Genomic DNA, 23308 nt, shown 5'->3' on the forward strand with positions numbered 1-23308 from the left:
TTACCCACATAGACATCTCATTTGAAGAGCACTCTCGTACTATATTTTATCTCAAATGATGGCAGCTTCAGGTTGTGTAGCTAGAGGACAAGGATTTTAGTCCACTCCTTTGTTTTTCATTCTGTTGAGCTCACTCTAGTAACACTTGTTAGATCAAGAAGAATCCAGACAGATCCTGGTCAGCAGCAAGTGGGATCAAGCCTGGGGCCTCTTTGGCTTAATGCATAAGCCTCTACTGTCTGTGCTAAGAGAGGCATCTCTCAGCCAAGGCTGTAGCAAGCTCAATCTCAAGCTGGCCCAGCCACCACGTGAGGGGGACAGATTACTACCCTTAGCATACATGGCCGACAAACGCACCAGCCAGAACCTTTCTTTAGCTCCTGTTGAGTATTGTAACTGACCCCACTTCCCCCTACCTGTCTGGCCGTGTGTTCTGTGTACCAGAGGCAAGCTCTGTGCATGCATCAAGCATTGGGCTGTATGGGCTCCAGCCCAGGGTAGACTCCCTGGAACACTTCAGTCCAGTAAGAGATTTCTTCCCGGGCTGCCAGAAATAAAAAGTGCAGACACCCTAGCCTTGATTGCTTTAACAGTTACAGCTAATAGATAAACCCAGCAGTTCCCAACACTGCCCCTAGGGGCAGTGCAGTCCAGGGGTGCACCGTGACCCCTCCACTTCTGCTGAAGCTCCAGATCAGGGGTTCCCAAACTGGGGGTTGGGAGCCCTCAGGGGGTCATGAGGTTATTACATGTGGGGGAGTTGCGAGCTATCAGCCTCCACCCCAAGCCCCACTTTGCCTCCAGCATTTATAATGGTGTTAAATATATTTTTAAAAGTGTTTTTAAATGTATAAGAGGTCACACTCAAAGGCTTGCTATGTGAAAGGGGTCACCGGTACAAAAGTTTGAGACCCACTGCTCCAGCTAGTCCCCCGCCAGCAACAGGGAGTGGCTCTGTCCAGCTCTCAGACCTTCCAGCCCCATCTCCCCAGCTGCCTGCTATCTAGCCCTCCCTTTGCTGCCAGGCTGCTGCCTCCAGCCAGAGCTGCAGCTCATGGGTCACTCCTGAGCCATGTCCCCTGTGACCTCAGACAGTTCTGCTCTTTCCTGTCCTATGGAGGTTATGGAGCCCTCTTCAGGCTGGCTTTTGGTAGCAATGTTGCTTTATGATACCACAGATTCATTCTACTATTCTACTCTTCTGCTGATAGAACCATTTTTTCCCCCTCAGTAGTTTTTGCCCATAACCTTGAAATCCTTTCCTCGATCAGTATGCTGGATGGCGTCTCCATTTTATCACTTGTTCTAGAGGCTGGGTCTCTGATCCTTGAGTAGTTATTACATTTTACACTTTATAGTCCTCAAGAATCTTTCCCAACTCTAACAAAAACTTTGCAAAATAAAGTTAGAGAGAGAATGCCACAGACATCAGCCCCAAAAGTTTAGCCTGCCCTCTAATTAAAAACAGTAACTTGTTCAAACCATGCTTTTTCAAAAGGAAAAGCAAAGCCTGACAGAACACACACACACATACCAGACCCATGGTTCCTAACGTGGGGTCCCTGGAGAGTCTGCTGTGAGTCACAGGGAGGAGGGTCTGCCCCTTGAACAAGGGCTAAAAAGGGGTTCCAGCAATTTTGAGAACAAAATGACACCCTCTGGGTGGGAGAGGTCATGTTGCCATAGGTATTCCAGTAATACTGAAAGTAAAAGGGGTCCAGGACATTTAGTCAGATACCAAATGAGTATTTGGTAGAAAAAAAGTTTGGGAACCACTGCACTAGACAAAGCACATAAGGAACATGTTTTAATTGTCAATGCTTGATTTTGTCACCCTCCACTGCTCAGTATGGGCCTGAACAAAATGGTAACGCCCTGGTCTTCTCTCAAAACACTTTCCAAAGGAGAGTGGTATCATTATCTCCATTTACAGATGGGGAAATTGAGGCACAAGGCAGTGGAGTGATTTGCTCCAGTTCACCCAGCAGGCCAATGGAGGAGCCAGGAATAACAGCATTCTGAGTCCAACTCTGGAGCTCTAGGCAACACTTCCTGCTGGAATAATTAAACTCAAAGGATATGCTAGCAGTTAGATCTGTAAAAGAGAGATATATGATACTTTCCTTGTTTGTAAAGTGCTTTGAGATCTACAGCTGAAAAGCTCTCTAACCACTATGTATTACTGTGAGAATATCCTACATGATCTAGGGTTAGGAACTGGAAGACCCAAGTGTTCAACTTGCATCAGATTTGGTAGAACAAACGCTGAACCTCAGAGGGGGATGGTAGTTCACCCTAAACTACTCTTCCCTGATTCATAGATGCTAGAGGGCCTGATCCTCAGCTGCTGTGGACCAGGTTTGCACCATTCAAATCAATGTAACAAACACTCATCAGTGGGTTATAGTTTGACTTCAGTGGGACTCTGTCAAGCCAATGGGAGTTTTGCCCGAGTGAGGAGTGAGAACTGACTTCAGAATGTGTTCCTATGAAGTCTTGGAGACAGAGTTAGAATCTACTGCAATTAGAATCTCAAAAGACAGTAACGAGTTGTAACCTGGTGAGCATGATCCATCCTGCTCTTTAAAATAAATCAATCTATAATTCAGTTGTCACTCCCTTCTTCATTGCCGTGGGCAGTGAATCAGATCCTCATCACTACTAGGAAAGGATTGGTGTTGCACAGAGAGGACTTGCTCATCAGGACAGGCTATGAGCTAGGGAGAGAACTTGACAAGGGTGATCAACAGGAAATGGATAGAGAGAGCAGGTGCACACGCATGCTTATTCGAGAATACCTGAGTCTGGGAACCATAGAATGAGGGTAATTAGTGGATGAGATCTCATACACTCAGTTATCTAAGGTGAAGATAAAATTCCACATAGACTGAGCATTATGGAAAGCACCACATTGAAAATGTAACCTCTACAACTGCAACCATTTTCTACCCCTACATAAAAGGGGTGTATTTTCTGATTGCCTTCCCCTTATGCCCCATTTGTGCATCCATGCATATGCATTACATGAATGCTAGCAGCTATAAGAGTGGGAGAAAAGGGATGAAATTAAACCAAAAATGTTAAAGTTGGATTGAGGGAAAAAACACCCAAGAAAGCAAGCAAATCAGAACTGGTAGGAAAGAAATGTTAGACTGAGGGCTTGTCTACACTACCGGCCGGATCAATGGGCAGTGATTGATCCCGTGGGGGGGTGTCAATTTATCGTGTCTAGTATAGACACAATAAATCAACCGCCAATCGCTCTAGCGTCGACTCCGGTACTCCACCTCAACGAGAAGCGCAAAAGGGAATCGATGTGAGAGCGTCTCCTGTAGGACACACCGCAGTGAAGAGACCATGGTAAGTAGATCTAAGTATGTAGACTTCAGCTACATTATTCATATAGCTGAAGTTGCATAACTTGATTGATTCTCTCCCCACCCCCTCCTCCGCTCCCATAGTGTAGACCAGCCCTAAGAAAACAATCCAGCTTTTTAGGGAGACTAGACAGAAGTAATATAATAGTGGGGAACAAAAACTTACAGGAAAAGCCATGTCACAAAGCTCTCCCTGTGAGCAATATAGAGCTACACAGTCATACCTTTATCATGCTAAGTAGCACCTTACTCCATACACAGCTCCAGTGAAGTCATTAGGAGTACATGAGGAGTAAAGTACTATTAAGTGTAATGAATGGTGTCACAAGGCTGATTTAACACCAGGTTGCACTGGTTTAACCAAAAAAAATTCCAACTTGATCTTAGTTAAACTGGTGTACACCCTTGTGGGGCATTTTTAGCATTAGTGTCTCAACATTATAAACCACGTTTAAGTCAGTTTAAGAGTCTGTACAGGAATTTGCAACAGTTTAGTGAATTTATAAAAAAAGCCAAACATAATTGAACTGATACAACTCTCCAGCTGCCCACAACATTCTTCACAAGAACATGAATAGTTTTCAACCCATTCCTGTTCTGAATTTCTCAAAAATTATTTCTGTTTGTCTCTGTAAAGTTAAGAGCAGTCACCATAAGGGATGTTTAAAGTTACCAACTGTAAGTTTTCACAATCCAATTCAGCCCTGAGATTGAGATTTTAAGCCCAGAAGGGACCATTAGATCTAGTCTGATCTCCTGCATAACACAGGCCAGAGAACTTCACCCAGTTACTCCTGTATTGAGCCCAGTAACTTGTGTTTCACAAAAGCATCTCTTCCAAAGCAGAATCCAGTCTCCATTTGAAAAGATCAAACAATGGGAAAATCAGCCCCTTTTCTTGCTAGTTTGTTCTAATAGTTAATCACCTTCCCTGTTAAAAAAAGTGTGCCCCATTTCTAGTTTGAATTTGTCTGGCTTTAAGTTCCTGCCAATGGTTCCTATTTTGCCTTTCTTGGAGTCAAGAGCCTTTTAATACCAGGTATTTCCTCCTGGTGTTGAGCTCTTACTCAAGAGAATGGGAATTACAAACAGATGTCTGAAGCATGACTGTGAACCTAAGGGACAACCTCTGCTTCCATTAGTTTGTCTAGAGTAGCACCTTACTCTCACAGAGCTCAGAGAGTTGTGATGGAGGAAGGCACTATCATAAGGGTGGCAGAATCAGGACTTATGAAGTTTGTTGTATTTACTTCAATATTATGAGGATTTGGAGCCAATTCAGAGTTAAAAGATGACATTGCAGCATATTTGTTTGTGCCTACCCAATTTTAAAAAGGACATGGCAGTAAGCACCTGTGGATTGAGCTATATTCTATAGTCTATAGTGATATTTGCTTTATCACCATTGTACATCATAACAGCGGGGCTACCTATGGTAATATCCTTTATGGAAAGTCCATGGAACTCAGTAGAAAGATTCCCATTGACTTCAGTGAGCTTTGGAACAGGCTCTGAAGGTACTATTCAATGTAAAAGTTGAACTGACACTACTGTTTTCTCACATCAAGAGCATACATTAAATGGCATTCCAAGCCCACATGTCATTTATTCAATGGTCAAGGTCCAGTAAGACTGCCCAACCCAGTTTCAGTAAGACCATGTTAATGTAGAAGGTGCTTATATACAACAGTGATAATATACATCAGGATATTATCTATGAGGATCTGCAGGGTAACAGCCTTAGCTAAGCCAAAGGGAATAGTGAATAAGAGGATGGTCACAGATCAATACACTTACTAGTTTTCTTTCCAGTTGTTTTCAAATTTGGCCCATCAGCTCAGAGGAAGAGGAGCCATGTTGCATCATTGCCTCTACAATCAGCAATTGCAGTAGGAAGATAACTAGATGTCAAATGCTTCCTTAGCTTCATCTTTGGAAGACACATACACAGCCTCAAGTCACTTATTCTGGGAAATAGTTAATGCCCATGCTGCAGAAGTGAGCCAGGGACAGTATCATACCAGAGGTAAGAATCATGCAAACCTTAAGTTCCTTTCACGCCCATCAGGATTCTCTACAGATGTTTGACAAAGCCTTGGATTCTAGGTGCATTCCCAGCTCCGATTCCCAGGTTTTCGTCACCACTCATGTTTATAGGTGCATGTGGAGGAGGAGGGAAAGTAGATTCAAATAAGATTGCTCTATTCTCTGCCCAGGCCTGGGCACCAGCTCTATAACCTACAAATTATCAGGATCGATTGTTTTATACTCAACTATCTGAAAAAAAGACCAAAAGAAGAACAACCCTAGAAGAAGGGAAGGATTGTCCGATGGTTAAAGGAACAAGGGAGGACTTGTTATAGATTTACTGTGTGACCCTGAGCAAATCACAACCTCTGTGCCTCACTTCCTCATCTGTAAAATGGGGACAATACTACTAGAACTTGCAGAAAGCAATAATTCCATTTAATGAAAGATTGAGGTTTTCACATTTGGTTTTGTTGAGCTTCGAGATGAAACCAAGACCTTTAAATTTCTGCACGAACCAGGGAGAGCACCCACATACACACCCCACCCCAAATAGCCAATAGCCCCCGTAGTTTGAGCACTCATCCAGGATGCGGAAGAGGCAGGTTAAGTCCCTGCTCTGAATAGGGACTTAGGTGCTACTCTCCTACCTCCCAGATGAGTGCGCCAACCACTTGGCCATCAACTAGTTGGGAGGCGGGTGGCAGCTCCTTGCCCATCTCTGGTTTTGACCAGCAATTGCATCTTGGAATTGAAGCCTTCCCAACAAAGGGTTAATCAAAGCCAATATTTGTCTGCAGAAGCTTTCCATTTTGGCAAGTTGGCATTTTGTGATGGAGGAGACATTTCAGCAAAAGAATCTCAACCCACTCTAAACACTACCTCCTTTGCCTTGAAGAATGTAGTCTAGATAGGCAAGACAGTCAGTCACCATGTGTTGTACAGCACCTAACTTACTGCAGGGCCCAATCTCTGTGGTGGCCCTTAGTTGCTACTGTAATATTAAGATCAGAAAGGTCTTCCCCTTTTTAGGAGTTAGATGTATTTTATACTACCCTGCTACAGCTCTGGGAGGCTACAGCACTCCCACGGTGTCACTGTTACTCCAAAACAGCTGTCAGGACAATCTAAGTCCTGTGTGAAGTATCATGAAAGTTAATTTGACAAACTTTTCCAAGCATTAACCTTCCCCCCTTCCAGCCGGATGTTCAGAGTACTTACATGCTTTGTGAAATTTATGTTTTACGTCAAGGAGGGTGGATGATGGAGGTACCTGAAAAAGAAACAGACAGGAGCAGATTAGTCTTTACTCCTTTGTCCTCCGCTTCTAATCTGCGGACGGGGACATACATTCATTTCACACATGGCCATTTCAGTTTGCATACAGCTGCTTCAGGCAATGTCCATTGCAAAACCGTGACTTCACTGCTCTTGTTTGTACACCAACACTCTTTGCCCATGTAATGTTTTGGTTATAACTGGGTTTAGCCTGATGTGGCCATAACCGGTATAAACAGCATTGGCACAAATTCCAGCTGTGGAGGAGGAAAGCTGCTATTTCTCATGTGACAGTCCCTTCCCCAAAGATCAAAACAAAGGTACTACTCCCTATAAGAAAGGGTATCAGAATCTGGCCCTTGGAGCTAGGAACAGGTAGGGAGTGGGCAGTTTGAGAGGGCCTGCTTAACGAGTAAAGAACTACTTAGTACAAGGGTACCAGAATTGGTCTTCCCAAAAAGAACTGCCAAGCTACTTCATTATACTCCTTACAACTCTCCTTTGCGTGATGCCTACAAAAACCAAAACACACACTTGACAAGGTTTAGATCGCTGGTGTGCTGAATGAGACCAATATTGTCTCATTGCTTCCTTGTACTTCCATGTCTGTCTGCAGCCATCTATTGGCCTTGTATTATACTGTATGGTCCTTGGGGCAGGGATGGTCTGTTTGTTCTGAGTTTGTACAGCACTTAGTACCAGACCGTGGAGTCCAGGTCCTTGATTGGGGCTCTTAGGCATGATGGTTATAATAAATCTTGGTCTTCATGAGTTCTTATTAGACTGGCAATCAGGACATGGCCAGGACATAACTGCCAAGGGACTGCATTGCTCTAATTCTTAGAGGTACAGAAGAGCAATAATGTTTTGTCATCCTGACAATCAGTGACCTGTGGAACAAGCAGACAAGTTTATTTTCTGTACTGTTGTTCACGTACAAATCAAATCATGGTATTTTACTTTTGAAAAACAATTGAGATGCTACCAAATATTTTTTACAATTCATGTTGATTTAAAAAAGGTATCATGTACATTGTATCTGTGATAGACACTAGGGATATATGGCAAATAGGGAAAGAGATGGCTTGCTAAAGGTGAAGGACGCAAAGAATTTGAATCTTAGGTTAACAATTCAGACCAGGCCCTGGGAAATAGCAATCAAATCCCATGAGGGATTGGTGACTTTTGGAATATATGCTAATGCTCTCAGTCCAGCTCTTGGTAGGAGGAGAAGGTCTACATACCACCACCCTATCTTGGTCATCTAAGCAGAGAGACAAAGAAGTGAACAGAAAATCCTCAGCTGGTGCAAGTTGTCGACGTTCTAGTGGAACATGGCAGATCTCAGGGAAGCATACATGGCTTGTGTTGCCAATAGGGCATTACAGCAAGCTTCCTTTCTGGGGCCATTCTGGCTCTGGCTGCCATGGGCCTAGGTGCATGTGAAACAGTAATAGGACAGAACTGCTGCTCTTCAAGGTTTTGGAAGATACAATGGCTAGGGTGGGATCATCTTAGTTTAGGCTGTAGAAGGGCATCTTGTGTGGTGATTCCAATAGGTTAAAAAGGGCTAATTTAAATTATGATTGAAATTACAGAAAGCCTGAAGTATGTATGCAGAAGGTGACATTTTCCTACATGGGGCTTATAAAGAATAGAATTCTGTAAGACAGGAAGGATGGTCCACTAGTTAGGGTGTCAGCCTGTCACTCTGGTGACCTGCATTCCAGTCTCAGTTTCACAGATGACTGTGGCAGAGCAATCACCAAGATGTTTGGTCTCAGTGGCTTACTTCCCCATCTTTAAAATGAGGAAAGTACTATTTGTCTAACTCATAGGGGTGTTAGGCACTCAGAGACCATGGTAATGGGGCCAGTTAAGTACCTTAGACTTCCTTTCTTGCAAACTTTGAAAAGAATGGGGGGGGGGGAATATTGATCCAAGGAAATGAGAGGATCAAGAATCGACAGCTATAGTTCAATACAGAAACCAAATTAATTCAGTACACAGTGCAACTATATAATGAATTCACCCTTAGCATAAGTGATAAGTCAACATTTCTAAATCAGTAAGATATAGGACAGTCAACTAGGTATGGATTTTGACAGAACAGAGCAATGTAACCATATGTTCCAGCTGAACAGTAAACAGTTTCCATTAAATTCCAAAGGAATAAATGGGGTGGTGCTTAGCTTAAAATAGTGGTGCTCAGACGTATTTATTTGATTGCCTTCCCCCTTTCTTTTTATCTGTAGCTGATTACATCCCCACCTCCCACAAATACATAGATCACCACCCAGCTCTGAAGGCAGAGCCGAGAGCAGCAGCTGGTGCTCTGAAGGTGGTGACACGCCAGCAGCAGCGCAGAAGTAAGTGATTATCAGTATCACTTTTCACAGCAGACTTAGCATCCCATGGTCATCCTTACTTATCATAGACTATCAGGGTTGGAAGGGACCTCAGGTGGTCATCTAGTCTAACCCCCTGCTCAAAGCAGGACCAATCCCCAATTTTTTGCCCCAGATCCCTAAATGGGCCCTTCAAGGATTAAACTCACAACCCTGGGTTTAGCAGGCCTATGCTCAAACCACTGAGTTATCCCTCCTCCTCTTATATTTATGTATAAGAGTCCAATGGAGGCACAAGCTCTGCTCTATTTAGCTAAAGCAAAGCTCAACATGTGCCACCACATAGTTTGAGAACTGCTGGTTTAAATAATTAAAGTTCAGGTCTCCCCCCACCAGACCTCCATTTCTGTGAATCTCCAGTTTAGATAACTCTTCCTTCCCTCAGCCAAGGTCCAGTGTCTGTTGAAATTGAGAGTTAATCTGTAGCCAGGGCTGTAACTCCACTAAATTCACTGCGTGAAGTCCCTGAAGTCAATGGCAAAACACCCTCTTGACTTCAGCGGGGCCAGGATTTCACCCAATGAAATTACACCAGGTACATGAGAGGAAGGTCTGATCCTGAATTCTTGGGCATTGTTTTGGAGTTTAGCACCAGCATTATCTTACCCTGTGGGTACAATGACAAGAGAAAACATTTGATCAGTATCTGGTGTGTACATAAGCCATTCCACAGAGTGCCAACAGAACCTTTATAGAACACCATGTCATCCTATAATATACACACACACACACGCTTCAAAGCTTTCAGACTTTGCCTGGTTCCAGTATTCCTCTGCCTTTTTATATAAGGCCAGAATCCCTTTGTTACATGAGTGTACCTGCAGAGGTCTTGAAAGGAGAGGGAAGGTTAGACTACATTTTAGAAATCTCTAAAAATTACCAAAAATACCTTTCCCCACACAAAGTTTTATGAACTGGAAGCTTAGAATTTCCCAGTGTTAGAAGCAAGGGCTGTATATACAGAACTAAGGGTCTGAAACACAGGAAGCCAGACTAAAAACTCTGGACATTTTATTTCCTGGCCCCAGAGACGTGACCCAGATCAAGATTCTAAAGGTTTATACCCCTGTCATAAGGCAAGGGCAGTATTGCTCATGCTCAGTGTCTGTTCTTACACCAGAAAGGGAGGATTCCTGACTTTCTAAATGTTTACAGGCACTAGTTACTTGTGTTAGTGTCTGCAGCCCCACCCAAGAGCAGAGCCTTATTGTGACAGGTGCTGAATAAACAGTGAGACTATTGCTGCCTCAAAAAACCTATGATCAAAGTGGACAAAAGGAAACAGAGGCCCAGAGATCAGCAGCATAGCCGGGAATGGAAGCCTCCTGATTCCTAGTCGAGACAGCACTTGATCCACATGACCATGCTGCCTCCCCTCATTCAACAAAAAAGCTCCTGTTTTGAGCCCCGATTAGCCAGAAGGTATTGTACCTCACAGCTACCATTTGCCCAGGAGTGAATGTTGGCTCCTTCATAGCTCAAAGCAGTGTAACTTTGTGGGAGACATGCCAAAGTTGGGAAGAAATGAGGAAACATTTCTGACAGGTTGCCATTTTTCAATGTGATCCGTAAGCATAAGGGTTGATGCCTGTAGCCTGAGGTTCTAAACGCTTCCCTTTATAAGCCCCTTCTTTCAATTACTTAGGACTTTGCCAAACTTTAGCTCTCTGGGCTGAAGTCAGTGGGCGTTCCAATGATGGGTCCCAGGGCAAGAACTGAGCTGCTAAGTGTAGGACCCTTACTCTAGATAGAGCTCAGAAGAAAATGGTTTCTCCAGCCCATGAAAGTTTGATAGTTCAAGAAGTTTCCTGTTCCACACTGGGACAGGACAAAGACTTTCCAAAGTTTTTCATAACACCCTACACTCTGCAAAAAGAGTTCAGTCTCTAAATAGCTGAATCAGGCAGAGCTTGAGACCAGAACCTGGGTCTCTTACATTCCAGGTGAGTATTCTAAGAACCAAGCAATTCTTAGGTGGTTCTTGTGGGTTGACCAGAAATTGGAGTCTGAGGAAAAAAACCTTCCAACAAGATTTTATCCAAAACCAACCCTTTCCAGTGAAAAGTTTCAGTTGTCATTAATCATCATTTTCTACCCAAAAACATTTAGTCAAAAGCTCTCACTGCCCAGCTCTGAAGTTTTTTTTTAAAAGAGTGATGAAGTTGGGGATGGGGTCTGTATTTATAGATACCCATTGAACCGGAGGTAATCATATGTATTCCTAACAAGCAACTATGGGCTTGTACACGCTACCACTTATGTCACTCAGGCATGTGAACAAGCCACCCCCTGAAGTGACGTAAGCCACACTGACTTAAGCGTTGATGTGGACAGTGCTATATCGAAGGGAGCACTTCTCCCACTGAGAGCATCTGCCTCTCGCGGAGCTGGGTTTTTTATGCTGACAGGATACATAAAATCTCTCTTCACCAGATGTACTACAGCTGCATCAAAGTAGTACTTCCAGTGTAGACTAGCCCTGTGACTATTATACTTATGGCTTAAGGAGGTCAGGGTACTTAATAGATCTGGAGTCACACTCAAGTTTTTTTACACTTAAGAGTGCCTGGAGCATTGATGAGGCTAGAAGGCTGAACAATTTGTTTTGTGGGTCAGCTGACTACCAGCAAATGATTTCTCCATACTTCAGAAGAAGTATGTAGAATAGAAGGAGAAAAGACATTTTCCTCTTCAGGATGATTTGGGACATTTAGGAGTCAAGGTGTCTCTTCTTTATCCTGCAGAAGGATTAAACACAATTATTGTGACTCACGGCCTTAAAAAACCTTCATAAAGCACCCAGTGAAGTTATGGATTGCAATATTGATCAGCTTGAAGACAATGCTGAGACATCTTAGAAATTAGAATGTCCTCTGCATGCTCCATTAGTTACCTTTTGTTCCTTTCTTTGTTCAATGGAACTAGAAATGGAATTGTAAGGTTGGAACACCACACCACCTCATTACCCACTGTACTTAATTGAATACAAACTTTTTGAAATATGCTGTGACAGTTATAATTTCTTCTCCCCTTTATTCCCTTTAAATTATTCTGGAAAGGGTGATAACCAGCATGAATTGGAGTAAAAGCAAGGTTAAATATGCAAAGGTCAAAACACAGTAAAGACCAATCTTTGTCTATTTAAAAAAGAAATTACTTTAATTTTAAAAGCAGTTCTTATTTGGAAGTATTCAGAAGAAAAATTTCTGCTTTCCAGCCATGAAAAATGTCATCTTGCCACCTACCCTTAGATCCATGCAAAGATCATTTTCCTGCCTCATTACTCGAGCCACATCACCCAACCTTTTGCGTGCTTCCATTGTACGTTTGACAATTTAGCCAGTCTTGAGTTGTTCTCCCATATTCTTTGGGAGAAGGAAAACTTTAAATTACACAATTGGAAAATTATGTATTTTTATATCTTCACATAACTCAGCTAATAAGTTGATGTTTAGGGAATTTAAACATGTGCTCAAAGTTAAGCAGATGGGGCTTTCCTGGATAGGGGCCCATGTGCAGAAAGTTACAGCCTGAGAGGTAAAGATTTTACAAACAAGAGCATAGAATCCAGACCCTTCTGATAGGCAGCTAGGGTCTGTTTCTGATGAACCTTCACTGGCTGCCTGGGTCTTTTCCTACCTTTGTTTGCTTGCAGACATCTGCCATGGAGCTGTGCTCTCCAGTTCTCTCCTAGAATTTCATCTCTCCAGACCGCTTTTCCCAGTTTGTTGCTGAGGAGTTTTCCTCAGGATCTCTTAGACTCTTACAACCCCCTGGAACTCCCGCTGCCCTCCAGAGCTGGTCCGTACAACACCTCCCTGGTGACTCTTCAGTCCTTCCTTTATAGGGAGCCACCCAGTTTGGTTCTCCCTAGCTGGGACTAATCCTTGATTACCTGTCTCCCTTCCAAGTGCCACAGAAAGGGCTAACTGGGCTCTCTGACTCCCCTTAACCCTATCATCAGTATGGGCTTTATACACCACATCACAGCGAGGTTAGTAGTGGAAAGTGTTTTGCAACCTCACCTGTCACTATGAAACACCATGATGGTCTAGTATATCAGGTGTCACCTCCAGGAAGGAAGATGGTCCAGTAGGCTGACAGGTGGGTAAACTCTGCTATATCCTGAGGCGTTCATCAGAGCACAAGTCCCTGGGCAGAGGTCTGCCCCCTTCAGTGTCTCAGTATCCCACTCTGCCTCTGGCTTACATAACAGGCACCTCTTAAAGGTACAGTATCCCAGACTTCCCCAATGACATGAGGCAAGTCACTTAAGGTGGAATGCTCAAAAGAAGTTAGAAGTCCTTTCGAGCATCTCACACTTAGTGTCTGTGCCTTGGGGATGCATCTGTACAATGGGGCTAATAGTGCTTCCCTTCTTCACAGGGGTGCTTTGAGGTGAAATTCATTAAAGAGTGTTAGGGGGTCAGTTATTACAGTGAGGGTGTGGCCTAGTGGATAGCATGTTTGAACTGAGGTCTCTAGAGACCTCAGTTCAATCCCAGATCTAGCACTGGGTGACCTTGGGCAGGTCACTTCACCTTCCCTATGCTTCATTTTCCCCTTCTATAAAATGGGGATAATGATACCAAACTCCTTTGGAAAGTGCTTTGAGATCTATAGCTGGAAAGGGGTGGAGTGTTGTTATAGAAGTACCTTACTCATACAGGATATCACAGATGCTGCCTATCCCTTTTTCATTGCATCTTTCACATTTATAGGTTGAGGAAAGATAATACTGTAAGTCCACTGATGGATGCAACACAATTAGGTACTTTCTAGTGCTGAATGATTATTTTCAGTGGCTAAAGTTAAACGAATGTCAATAAGAATTTGAGTAATAGAATTTGAGCAAATAAATGATCTTCCTATTCATTATGATAGTTGAATTTTAATTAGTTTTTTTAAGTTTGTGGAAGGCCAATACTGTTGAACTATGCACCTCCTGTATATACTAATTTTCAATGACTATTGAAATTCTGAAACTCCACCATTTGAACTGTTTGTTATATTCATGGTGGACAAACAGAAGCTGGATAAATTAAAAGAAACTCACTGAAAGGTAAAGACTTTATTTCTTAGAATCCAGAACCTTAACATACAAGAACCAAAAACAGAGAGAGAGACGAAGCAGGCTGCTCCCTACAACAGAGAGCTAAAACTCACCCAACCTTGCTTTAGGCTGGCTTTTTGCCAACTGACTGATCACACCCCACACACTTCCCTCAGAACTCCCTAGCCTGCAAGAGGGACCAGGGAACCCTTTATGATTTAAAATTATGGCTTGTAATTTGTACACAATTTTCAATACATCACACTGTTCATGAACATTAGACAGCCAGATCCTCAGTTAGCATAAATCTGCTCAAGTAGATTATGTCATCTTACACCAGCTGAGGATAACACAAGTTATGTCAGCTTACACCAGCTGAGGATCCGGCCCAGAAAGTAGATAACTGTCACAGGGTCACTCACCACATTGGCACCTCCTGCTGGGCATTTCGGGAATTAGTTCAGTCCCAGCAGATGCACCCTCAGGTGGTAGTGGCTCTCTTCTCTTTGCCTCCAGACTCATTACAACTCCTTCCTCTCAGCATCTGCTTTGTGGCACCGCCCTCCAGCCATGTCACCATCTGGTATCCCCCCTTTCTGGGGGAGTCCTCCAACAAGAGCCCAGCCACCCCTCGCAGCAGCTTGGCGGTCCACACAGCCTGGCCGCTGCTACAGTGGGTAGCCCAGCCCAAACAGCAGCTTCCTGCTGCCTCTTCCTTCCAGCTCACTTTCTCTACTTCCCCACAGCCTCAGTTCCTTTGGCTCCTGCCTCTGAATCCAGCTTCTTTGCCCTCTTCCCAGGGCCTCCAGCCTGTAATTCCTGGCAGCGCACAAGGAGCCCTCTAAGAGGCCAGTCTTCTCCCTAGAGCTCCTTGCAGAAGACTAACTTGCTCTGGTCTGCAGCTTCCTTTTATATGGGCCGGCTGGGCCCTGATTGGCTGGCCCAGCTCCGGCCCTAATTGTCTGCAGTCACCACCCTAATTGGCTGTTTCCCCTGCAGCCACTCCTTTGGCTGCCTGCTGCTTAGCCTCCCTAGGCTGGTTTTATCCCTCCCAGGGCCAGTCCTAATGCATTCCGGGAAGTGGGCGGGTGCCCCGTCACAATAACTAATGGGAATGTCATTTATTTGTTAAAATGAAGCATGCAACAAGTATCTCTTCATTACTGCTTTCATACACAGCCCTTGCTTAGGGCACATGCTGTGCTATCAGTAATCAGCAGGAATTGATGAAAAATCAGTGCGAAGAAAGAGCCATTCAAATTCATCTTCATTTTTTATGCCTTTGACTTAGCTTTAGCTGATTTGTTCTTCTTTGTACTCATTTTCAAACAGTATTTAAAAGGATGTTGCACTGTCCATATCCTCCCTACATGCTCTCCAGCTGTGACCCCATTTGAGCTTGAGCCATGAAGGGGTATCATGATCATCACTTCCAACCTCTCAAGGGATATGTTATATTATTCACAAGAGTCCCATGCTTATGGGAGATAAGTGGTTACATGTAAGAAAGCATCTGCCGTAACTGCCAGTGATTAAATCTTCTATCATGGAATTTGACACCTTAACCATGGATTGCTGTGGAAGTTAAACACTAAGGCCCAGATACAGAGAGGTGTGGAAATCCATGGACGTTAGGAGCCTAAATACCCTAAACTGAGATCTGGAGCCAGACTTTCCCAGAATTCATGGATGTTCAGAGCTATGGTTTTAGTTCAAGCCCATTATCACCTACATGGGTATTGATTGACCACAATTAGTAATTTACTACCGATAATTGTGTGCTCAGATTGGCTTTGACATATAAAATAATCTCAGTGGAATACTTTGTCGTTCTGAATTAATTTTACTTGCAGACAGCATCCAAAAATATCAAGAATAGAGGGTCCAAATTATCTGCGAGTGCAAATCATCACAGATGTATTGATTTCTGTAGAGCTGTGCCGATTTATAACATTAGAGAATTTAGTCCCAAAGGTATACTAGACTGATATCAGAGTCGTAGCTATTTTTAGGTAATATATTAGGTAGTAATTTCCGCAAGTGCTCTAAACAAAGGGTTGTTGTCATCCTGGAGAACTTGGAATCAGTCAAATCTATATTTGAAAAGTGTGGTGGAAGTAGTGCATGGCTATTAATAATGTTGTAGGAGACTTCACTTTCATTTACAGTTACAGAATCCCTTTGCACCCGGAGGCTGAGAATACTTGAATACTTAGGGGCAGTCATTGTTTTCTACCTTCCCAGTGTCATCTTGGCACTTAAAATAGTCTCTCTTTGCAAGGAAATTGCTGAAAGCAAAGGACAGATAATGCAGGAAAATACTTAAGGCATTGGGGTGTGATAAGATAAAATGGAAAGAGAAAGAAGTCTGTTAACATTTTAAAAGCGTTCAGTCTGTTCCTGACTTTACTATGCCCCCCATGTATACTCATTTCTGAGCAAACCTCACCAGCTTTGCTATGCAACATCACTTCATGGCATCATACAGAAAGGACACCACCAAGGTTAAGTTCACATTGTAGGCTCAGAAGGAAGGTCTTAAAAGAAAAAAGAAAAGGAGTACTTGTGAAGTGAGCTGTAGCTCACGAAAGCTCATGCTCAAATAAACTGGTTAGTCTCTAAGGTGCCACAAGTACTCCTTTTCTTTTTTCTTTTATGAATACAGACTAACACGGCTGTTACTCTGAAAGGAAGGTCTTGTGGTTAAGAGGATTCAGGAGATCTGTGTTTAGTTCCCTGCTCTGACACAGGTTTACTATGTGACGTTGGACAAGTCACCTAATCTCTCTGTATCTCATTTCCCCATCTGTAAAACAGGGATAATAATGCTGTTCTTACCTTATTTTGTATATTTAATCCATATGCTCTTCAGCAGAGCTCCGAGAAATTTTTCAGCCAAAATTTGTTTTGGTTTGGGGTTTTGTGGCCAAAAATGTGGATTCAATTCAACCGAAACATTTTGTGGATTTGTTTTGAGTTCAGCAAATTGTTTCAGTCAAACTAAAAAAAACAAAATCCAGGAAAGTTGACATGTTTTGTTTTGACATTTCTGAAATGAAGCATTTCAGTTTTTCACATTGAAATAATATTTCATTGAGAAATGATCTTACTTTTATTTTTTTTTAATGTTACAAATTTTTAGCTTCGGGTGGACCAAATCGTTTTATTTGACCTGAAATGAATTGTTTTTCAACTTTTCGATTTGCTAAATATTCTGGAAAAAAATTTGTTTGTGGTCGATTGTTGGTTGGTTGGGGTCAATGGTTGGTTTTTTTGAACCGACAGAGAACTGAAAAATCAGTTATTCACCCATCGTTGCTCCTCAGGGCCGGGACTGCCTCTAAGTATGTGTTTCCCTTCACAGATTGCCCCAGCAGGCACTTTGCCTACTCAGGAGTTTGACAGCAAGTTCCCTGCGGTCCTTGCAGGGAAATAAAAAGAGACAAGAGAAAGCAGGAAATAAAGGATACAATGTAACAGGGATTAAAAGTCAGCTCTAAGACTGGTGTGGTTAGAAATTCCAATATTTTTCTCACAACACCAAAGACTATCAACAGAAGATGTTTGCGGCCTCTCTTTTCAACTCATTTTTTTTTTATTGTGGAAGTACAGTGCACATTAAAAAGGAGAGAATGGTTTTTAAAAGATAGTTTTAAAAAAGAATGATTTAAACTTAGAAAGTCATATTATGATTACAGTATTAATATATTCCGGGGCTTATTTATAGTCCATTGCTACATTACTACTCAGGTACGTTGTGAAGTACCACAGGCCTCATACTTCAGAAAGTACCTAAAACACGTACCAATAAATCATACCCTGGTACATTTTAATGCTATAGTAATACACATATAGGTGGTGATCAGACAACCACATTTCCATCATGGGTTCTGCTGATTAACCACTAGACTAATATGGCATCTGAGGCCCCCTGTAATATTGCAATGCTACCGTACAGTCATAACTTGCAATTACCCATGAATTATCCTCAATATAATGGTTTGATCCTCAGCTTTACACAGCTGAGGATCTGCCCCCATAGACATATACTGGGCCATATCCATCCCTGTTGTAACTCCCCTTAATTTCCTGGACTTACATCAGGGGGAAAGATGACCTACAGTTCCTAGCCAGGATGATGGCTCTCATGAACAGCTTGATGAAAAGCCCATTGATGTCAAAGGGATTAATTCAAATCAGGCCCTTAAATTTTGGATTTCATTTTTTTTCAGGTCTAAAGAGTCTTCTCACTATAGTAGAGAATGAATAAGTAAAAGCCTGACATTTAAAAGAGGCTTCCGAACTTTGGAAATTATTATCATTTAAAGCAGGAATCCTCTTTAATGGTTTCTATAATTCTCTAAATTACCCACTTTACCAACTTTTCATGCCCCAAGGTTAGCAACTTTCTCCCTAGCAGAAAACCTGATCGCTGCTAAATAAATCAATAGCTTCAAAGGCTGCTCCCAGGTATTCTGTGTCCAAAACCACATCGAAAGAAGAGAAATAATAGGGAAGAGCAAGCAGAAAATAATACATGCAAATCTCCCCTTTTACATGAAACTATCAGTTACAGTATTGACATTTCTATGAGAGTAGGAAGACGTGAGTCCAATGATTCCAGTTTAATAGAACTTGAGTTTGTTCACCTGCAGGGTATTTTGCAAGGTTCAACTAGTTACCCAGGGTCGGGTTTTCTCTTTAGTTTATTTTTGTTTTCCCCTCCCTATCTGGTGGTTGGAGTCTAATTCAGTTTTGAATAAGTAATTAACGATAATAATACCTAGCTCATAGGTCGCCCTTTCCGTGAGTAGATCTCAAAGCACTTTACAAAGGAGGTCAGAATCATTATCCCCATTTTACAGGTCATTTTACAGGAAACTGAGGCATGGGGCGGTGAAGTGAATTGCCCAGAACCACCCGGCTGGCTAGTGGCCAAACCAAAAATGGAACCCAGGTTTCCTGAGTCCCAGTCTGGTCCCAGACTGTAGCCACTAGGTCACACGGCAAATGTCTGCTTGTAATATGCTTGTAAATGAATTATTACTTCTATTGCGGTAGAACCTAGAGGCCCCAGCTCAGGTCAGTGGCCTATGGTTCTAGATGCCATACAAACACATCATAAGAGACAGATCCTGACCCAAAGAGCTTATATTGAAAATAGGGTTAGGAAGGGACACGTAAGTTCCACTGAGTCGCCCAAGGCTGGATAGTAGGTCAGTAGCCAAGCCAAGACTAGAACCCCCCGCTATCTGAGCCCTAGGCCAGTGCCCTATTTGCTAGACCGGGATGCCCCTCTTTAGAAGGTGAAGCAGTTTGTTCCAAACCCTCATTCCAGCACCCACCCTAAGCAGCTGGGCTCGGCCACGGGGTAGTTCCCCAGGGAGCTGGGGTGGAGGCATGGAAGGCAGGCCCCACTAGGCACTGCAGCCACGAAGCACTCCCTCTCCAGGGAAGAGGATCTGCATAGTAGTGGACCCTCCAGCCTGCACCCAGCCAGTCCTTGACCTGTCCCCACCCCTTTGTTGTGGAGTCCTGCACTGTGCAGGGCCAAGTGCCACTGCGTGGTCTCTCATGGGACTCCCCCCTGGCCCCTAGCAGGGCAAAAGCACAGGGGCTATGTTGTAGGTGGGGGTGGAGTGAAGGGCATGCTTTCTGCACGTATCTCCGCCGCTGCAAGGGAGGCAGGCTGTTCCCACTGCTGGAGGGCAGGGCGCTGCCACAGGGAAAGGTTGGCGGTTCTTTAGTGAGGCGTATCGTACATGAACCCAAACCTGGGGAATTAGAGCCACAGTGCTGACTTCAGTCAGGCCCAGTGTGTTTCCCTGTCAAAGGAAATGTTATGACTGCAAGAAAAAAAGAAAACACTGGGGAGACACTCGACAGATTTGACAATTCGCACTGGATGAGAGCCCCTAATTTTGTCCTCCAACAATTCTGTTCATCTCAGTCTTCATCACCCTGGGGCCTGATTCTTCACCACCCTGCCCTTTGCATGGCCATTTTCACCTGTGCAAAGTACATATAAAACAACACCAGATCAGAACAGTACCATTTTATGCCCCCTTTGCATTAGCTTTGCCATGGTCTTGATGACTGCAGAAGTTGTGGGACAATGGAGAATCAGGCCCACTAGCTGAATACATCATTTGAGGTCTTCCTTTTCCCTCTTTAAAAAGAAAAGGAGTACTTGTGGCACCTTAGAGACTAACCAATTTATTTGAGCATAAGCTTTCGTGAGCTACAGCTCACTTCATTGGATGCATCTCATGAAAGCTTATGCTCAAATAAATTGGTTAGTCTCTAAGGTGCCACAAGTACTCCTTTTCTTTTTGCGAATACAGACTAACACGGCTGCTACTCTGAAACTTTTCCCTCTTTGTCTCTCATTCTTTTTGTGTATTGAAAGAGAGGCTTCTGAAACCTGCCTTTCCTCCATTCCCAACCTTGGCCTCCCTTCCTGTCAATCCAAACAGGTGCATTTCCTTCTCTGACTCCCATGATCTTTGGATCAGAACCAAGTGCATTTTGTTTTGAAGATTCAGACAGTTTCTTATTTCGTCTGAACACATTGGCCTAGCTCTATCAACGGACATAACAGCACATAATCACTGGTTGGATAGAAAAGCTACCTTAAAAGGTATTCAAGACAATTAACAAAGGGATAATCAAGGGCTGCAATGTACAGTAAGTACTAGGAGGAAAGGTTTCTAATAATTCCATTGTTTAATAAAGCACATATTCCTTTAAAAAGACCTTTGGAGTTCATGAAGTTCCATTAAAATTATTTGCATTTTTTTCATTTATGAAGTGTATACTCAGATAGCTGTAAGGCAACTAAATTGTACTAGAAAACAGTTTTACAGTTCATAGTTGTAATTAATAGCTGGAGAAACCCCAGAATGGAATGTGTTCAGAATGTCTAAAGAATCTTTCAAAAGTATTATGCAAATATCCTATCTGGATTTTAGAGGTCCTGAAAATAAAGGTTTTGGTTAGCTGCTGCTGTTCCCAGTGATGGTCACTGCTAGATCAAGAGTCTTGGCAGCTGTTATAAAACTTGTTCTTGTCTTAAGAGAGAACCTGAGTACATTTCCTAGAAAAGGACCCGTTCAATGCTACTTCTCCTAGCCCGTCACAGCCGCATTGTACAGCCAAAGAGGAGAGTCTGATGTAAAATGAAATGTCATGTTATTGCAGGAAATAGCTTTAAGAACACTTAATACCCTATTATAAAGGTAGCAATTGCTCACATACAAATGAATGCGATATTTATAAATATACAGGTCAGAGTGTGGGAAGTTAATTTTACTTGCTAGAGATGATTATACATGCCTGACTCATGCCTGCTTTATTTGGCTGCTTGTGAGCTATGGAGGAAAATAGCTACTTTATTATTCCACTCTTCAAAGAGTGGAGATCAGCGAAGTTCCTTCTGGGTGGGATATGATACCAGGGTCTAGTTTCTATAAAATAAGGACAAGAGGCCTGACTGTGCTCTCATACCAGTATAAAACAGGAGCAACTCCATTGAATTATGATGATGAAGATGGTAGGCCTAGAAAGTTAAGCCATGGAGCAGGACCACATTATGTGAGGTGCTGTACAAATGCAGACCAAAAAGATGGTCCCTTGCCCAAAGCGTTTACAGTCTAGGTAAGCGAAGATAGTTACACAAATGTAAAACCGGTGCGAGGGAAATCAAAATCAAGCCTAATGTTGTTTCGTGGCTTACACTGATTACACAATGTCATATCATATAGCAACAGGGGCCATAGAATTACATTAATAATAATACTAATTATCATTATTCATTTGTATTACAGTAATGTTGGGGAACCCCAGTCATAGAGCAGGACCCCATTGAGTTAGGTGTTGTACAAACATAAAACAAAAGGATGATACCTGCCCCAGAGAGCTTCCAAATGAAGCAGATAGAGAGAGACATCAATGGTCAGTCCATAGTTTAAATAATTTTTGTACCTATGAATGTTAATAAATGCATAACAATAATACACAGGTCTTATATCGTGCTTTTCAAGCATTCAACAATCATGAGGCAAGCCCCCCAAATCATGAGCATGTCATAAAAATCATGAGATAGAAAATAATAATAATAAATCTGAAGGCTTATTTATTTGCCTGCTGGTTTGTGAGCTTTCAGGGTACACATTTTCAAGTTTTTCTCTGCAATCATGAGGCACTGAAGGATACTTTTTCAAAAAATGAAAATTGAGAGTCTCACATAATCACATGACTCCAGGAGCTGAGGCATCAAGAAAACCCCCAATATCACGACACTTGTGATAAAATCACAACAGTTGGCAATGCTGCATCTAACATTTATGTGCTTATTTCAGATTAGTAGAAAATGGCATGGGACAGCAGAGAGTGGAGTTGCAATGGGGAAGGGGCAGCAGTAGGCGGGGGCATTGGAATGGTGGGGGCTGGTTTGCAGAGCAGAGAGAAAGTGGGCTTCCCAAGGTTTGCAGAGCTCCTGTCCTATGCATTTTAGGAAGTGAGATCTGCTTGTGAAGAGACCTCGGAAAGTTCACAAGAAAGAAATCCCTGCCCTGTAAGAGACTCAAGCCCTGGGCGTGCGTCCTCATGCATAGCTCATCCAGTCAAATGCTGAATCACATAACTGCTGAGCTTGAAGGCTTTTGATGAGGAAAGCTTTCTCTGTTGCTTTCCCATGGGTGAGTTCTCCTGCAAAACAATGCTGTACGACACATTCTGTCTTAAAAGCAACTCATGCAAAATTAATTACACTGTGCAATACTTGTTGGAAAATGCATTTTACTCCAAGTTAATCTGAAGAAAAAAAATCATATGTGGCAAACGCTGCAGCATAGACAAAAATGGCTGAGTTGATTTAACAGTGTTCAATCAAACCATTGCACATTTAGAACCTTCAAATTAGACTATGTCTGGAGTTCGGAATAAAGGACAAATAAAGCTGGTTGGAAAATGGTATGTAAAGTGCATAAACAATTTTGAAATGTTCTATGGTTTTGATGAAAAAAGATGAAAACTGAACATCGACATGTTTTCAGTTTTTCATAGCTTTCCAGAACATATATGCATAGATTACAAGGGACCACTGTTATCATCAAGTCTGACCTTCGCTATAACACAGGCCCCACAACTTCCCCACAAGAATT

General features: G+C 42.7%; 1 protein-coding gene across 2 annotated transcripts in view; it reads right to left on the minus strand.

Annotated features, from left to right (window-relative positions):
* Window positions 1-23308, minus strand: part of TECRL (trans-2,3-enoyl-CoA reductase like) — a 108722-nt gene that overhangs the window by 77568 nt on the left and 7846 nt on the right. For both annotated transcript variants that reach the window (XM_074950313.1, XM_074950312.1), the window contains exon 2: window positions 6627-6678. In XM_074950313.1, coding sequence (XP_074806414.1) covers window positions 6627-6678 — 52 coding nt within the window. The remainder of the gene's footprint in view (window positions 1-6626; window positions 6679-23308) is intronic.

Source organism: Natator depressus, chromosome 4 (assembly GCF_965152275.1).
Source record: "Natator depressus isolate rNatDep1 chromosome 4, rNatDep2.hap1, whole genome shotgun sequence".
Taxonomy (NCBI): domain Eukaryota; kingdom Metazoa; phylum Chordata; order Testudines; family Cheloniidae; genus Natator; species Natator depressus.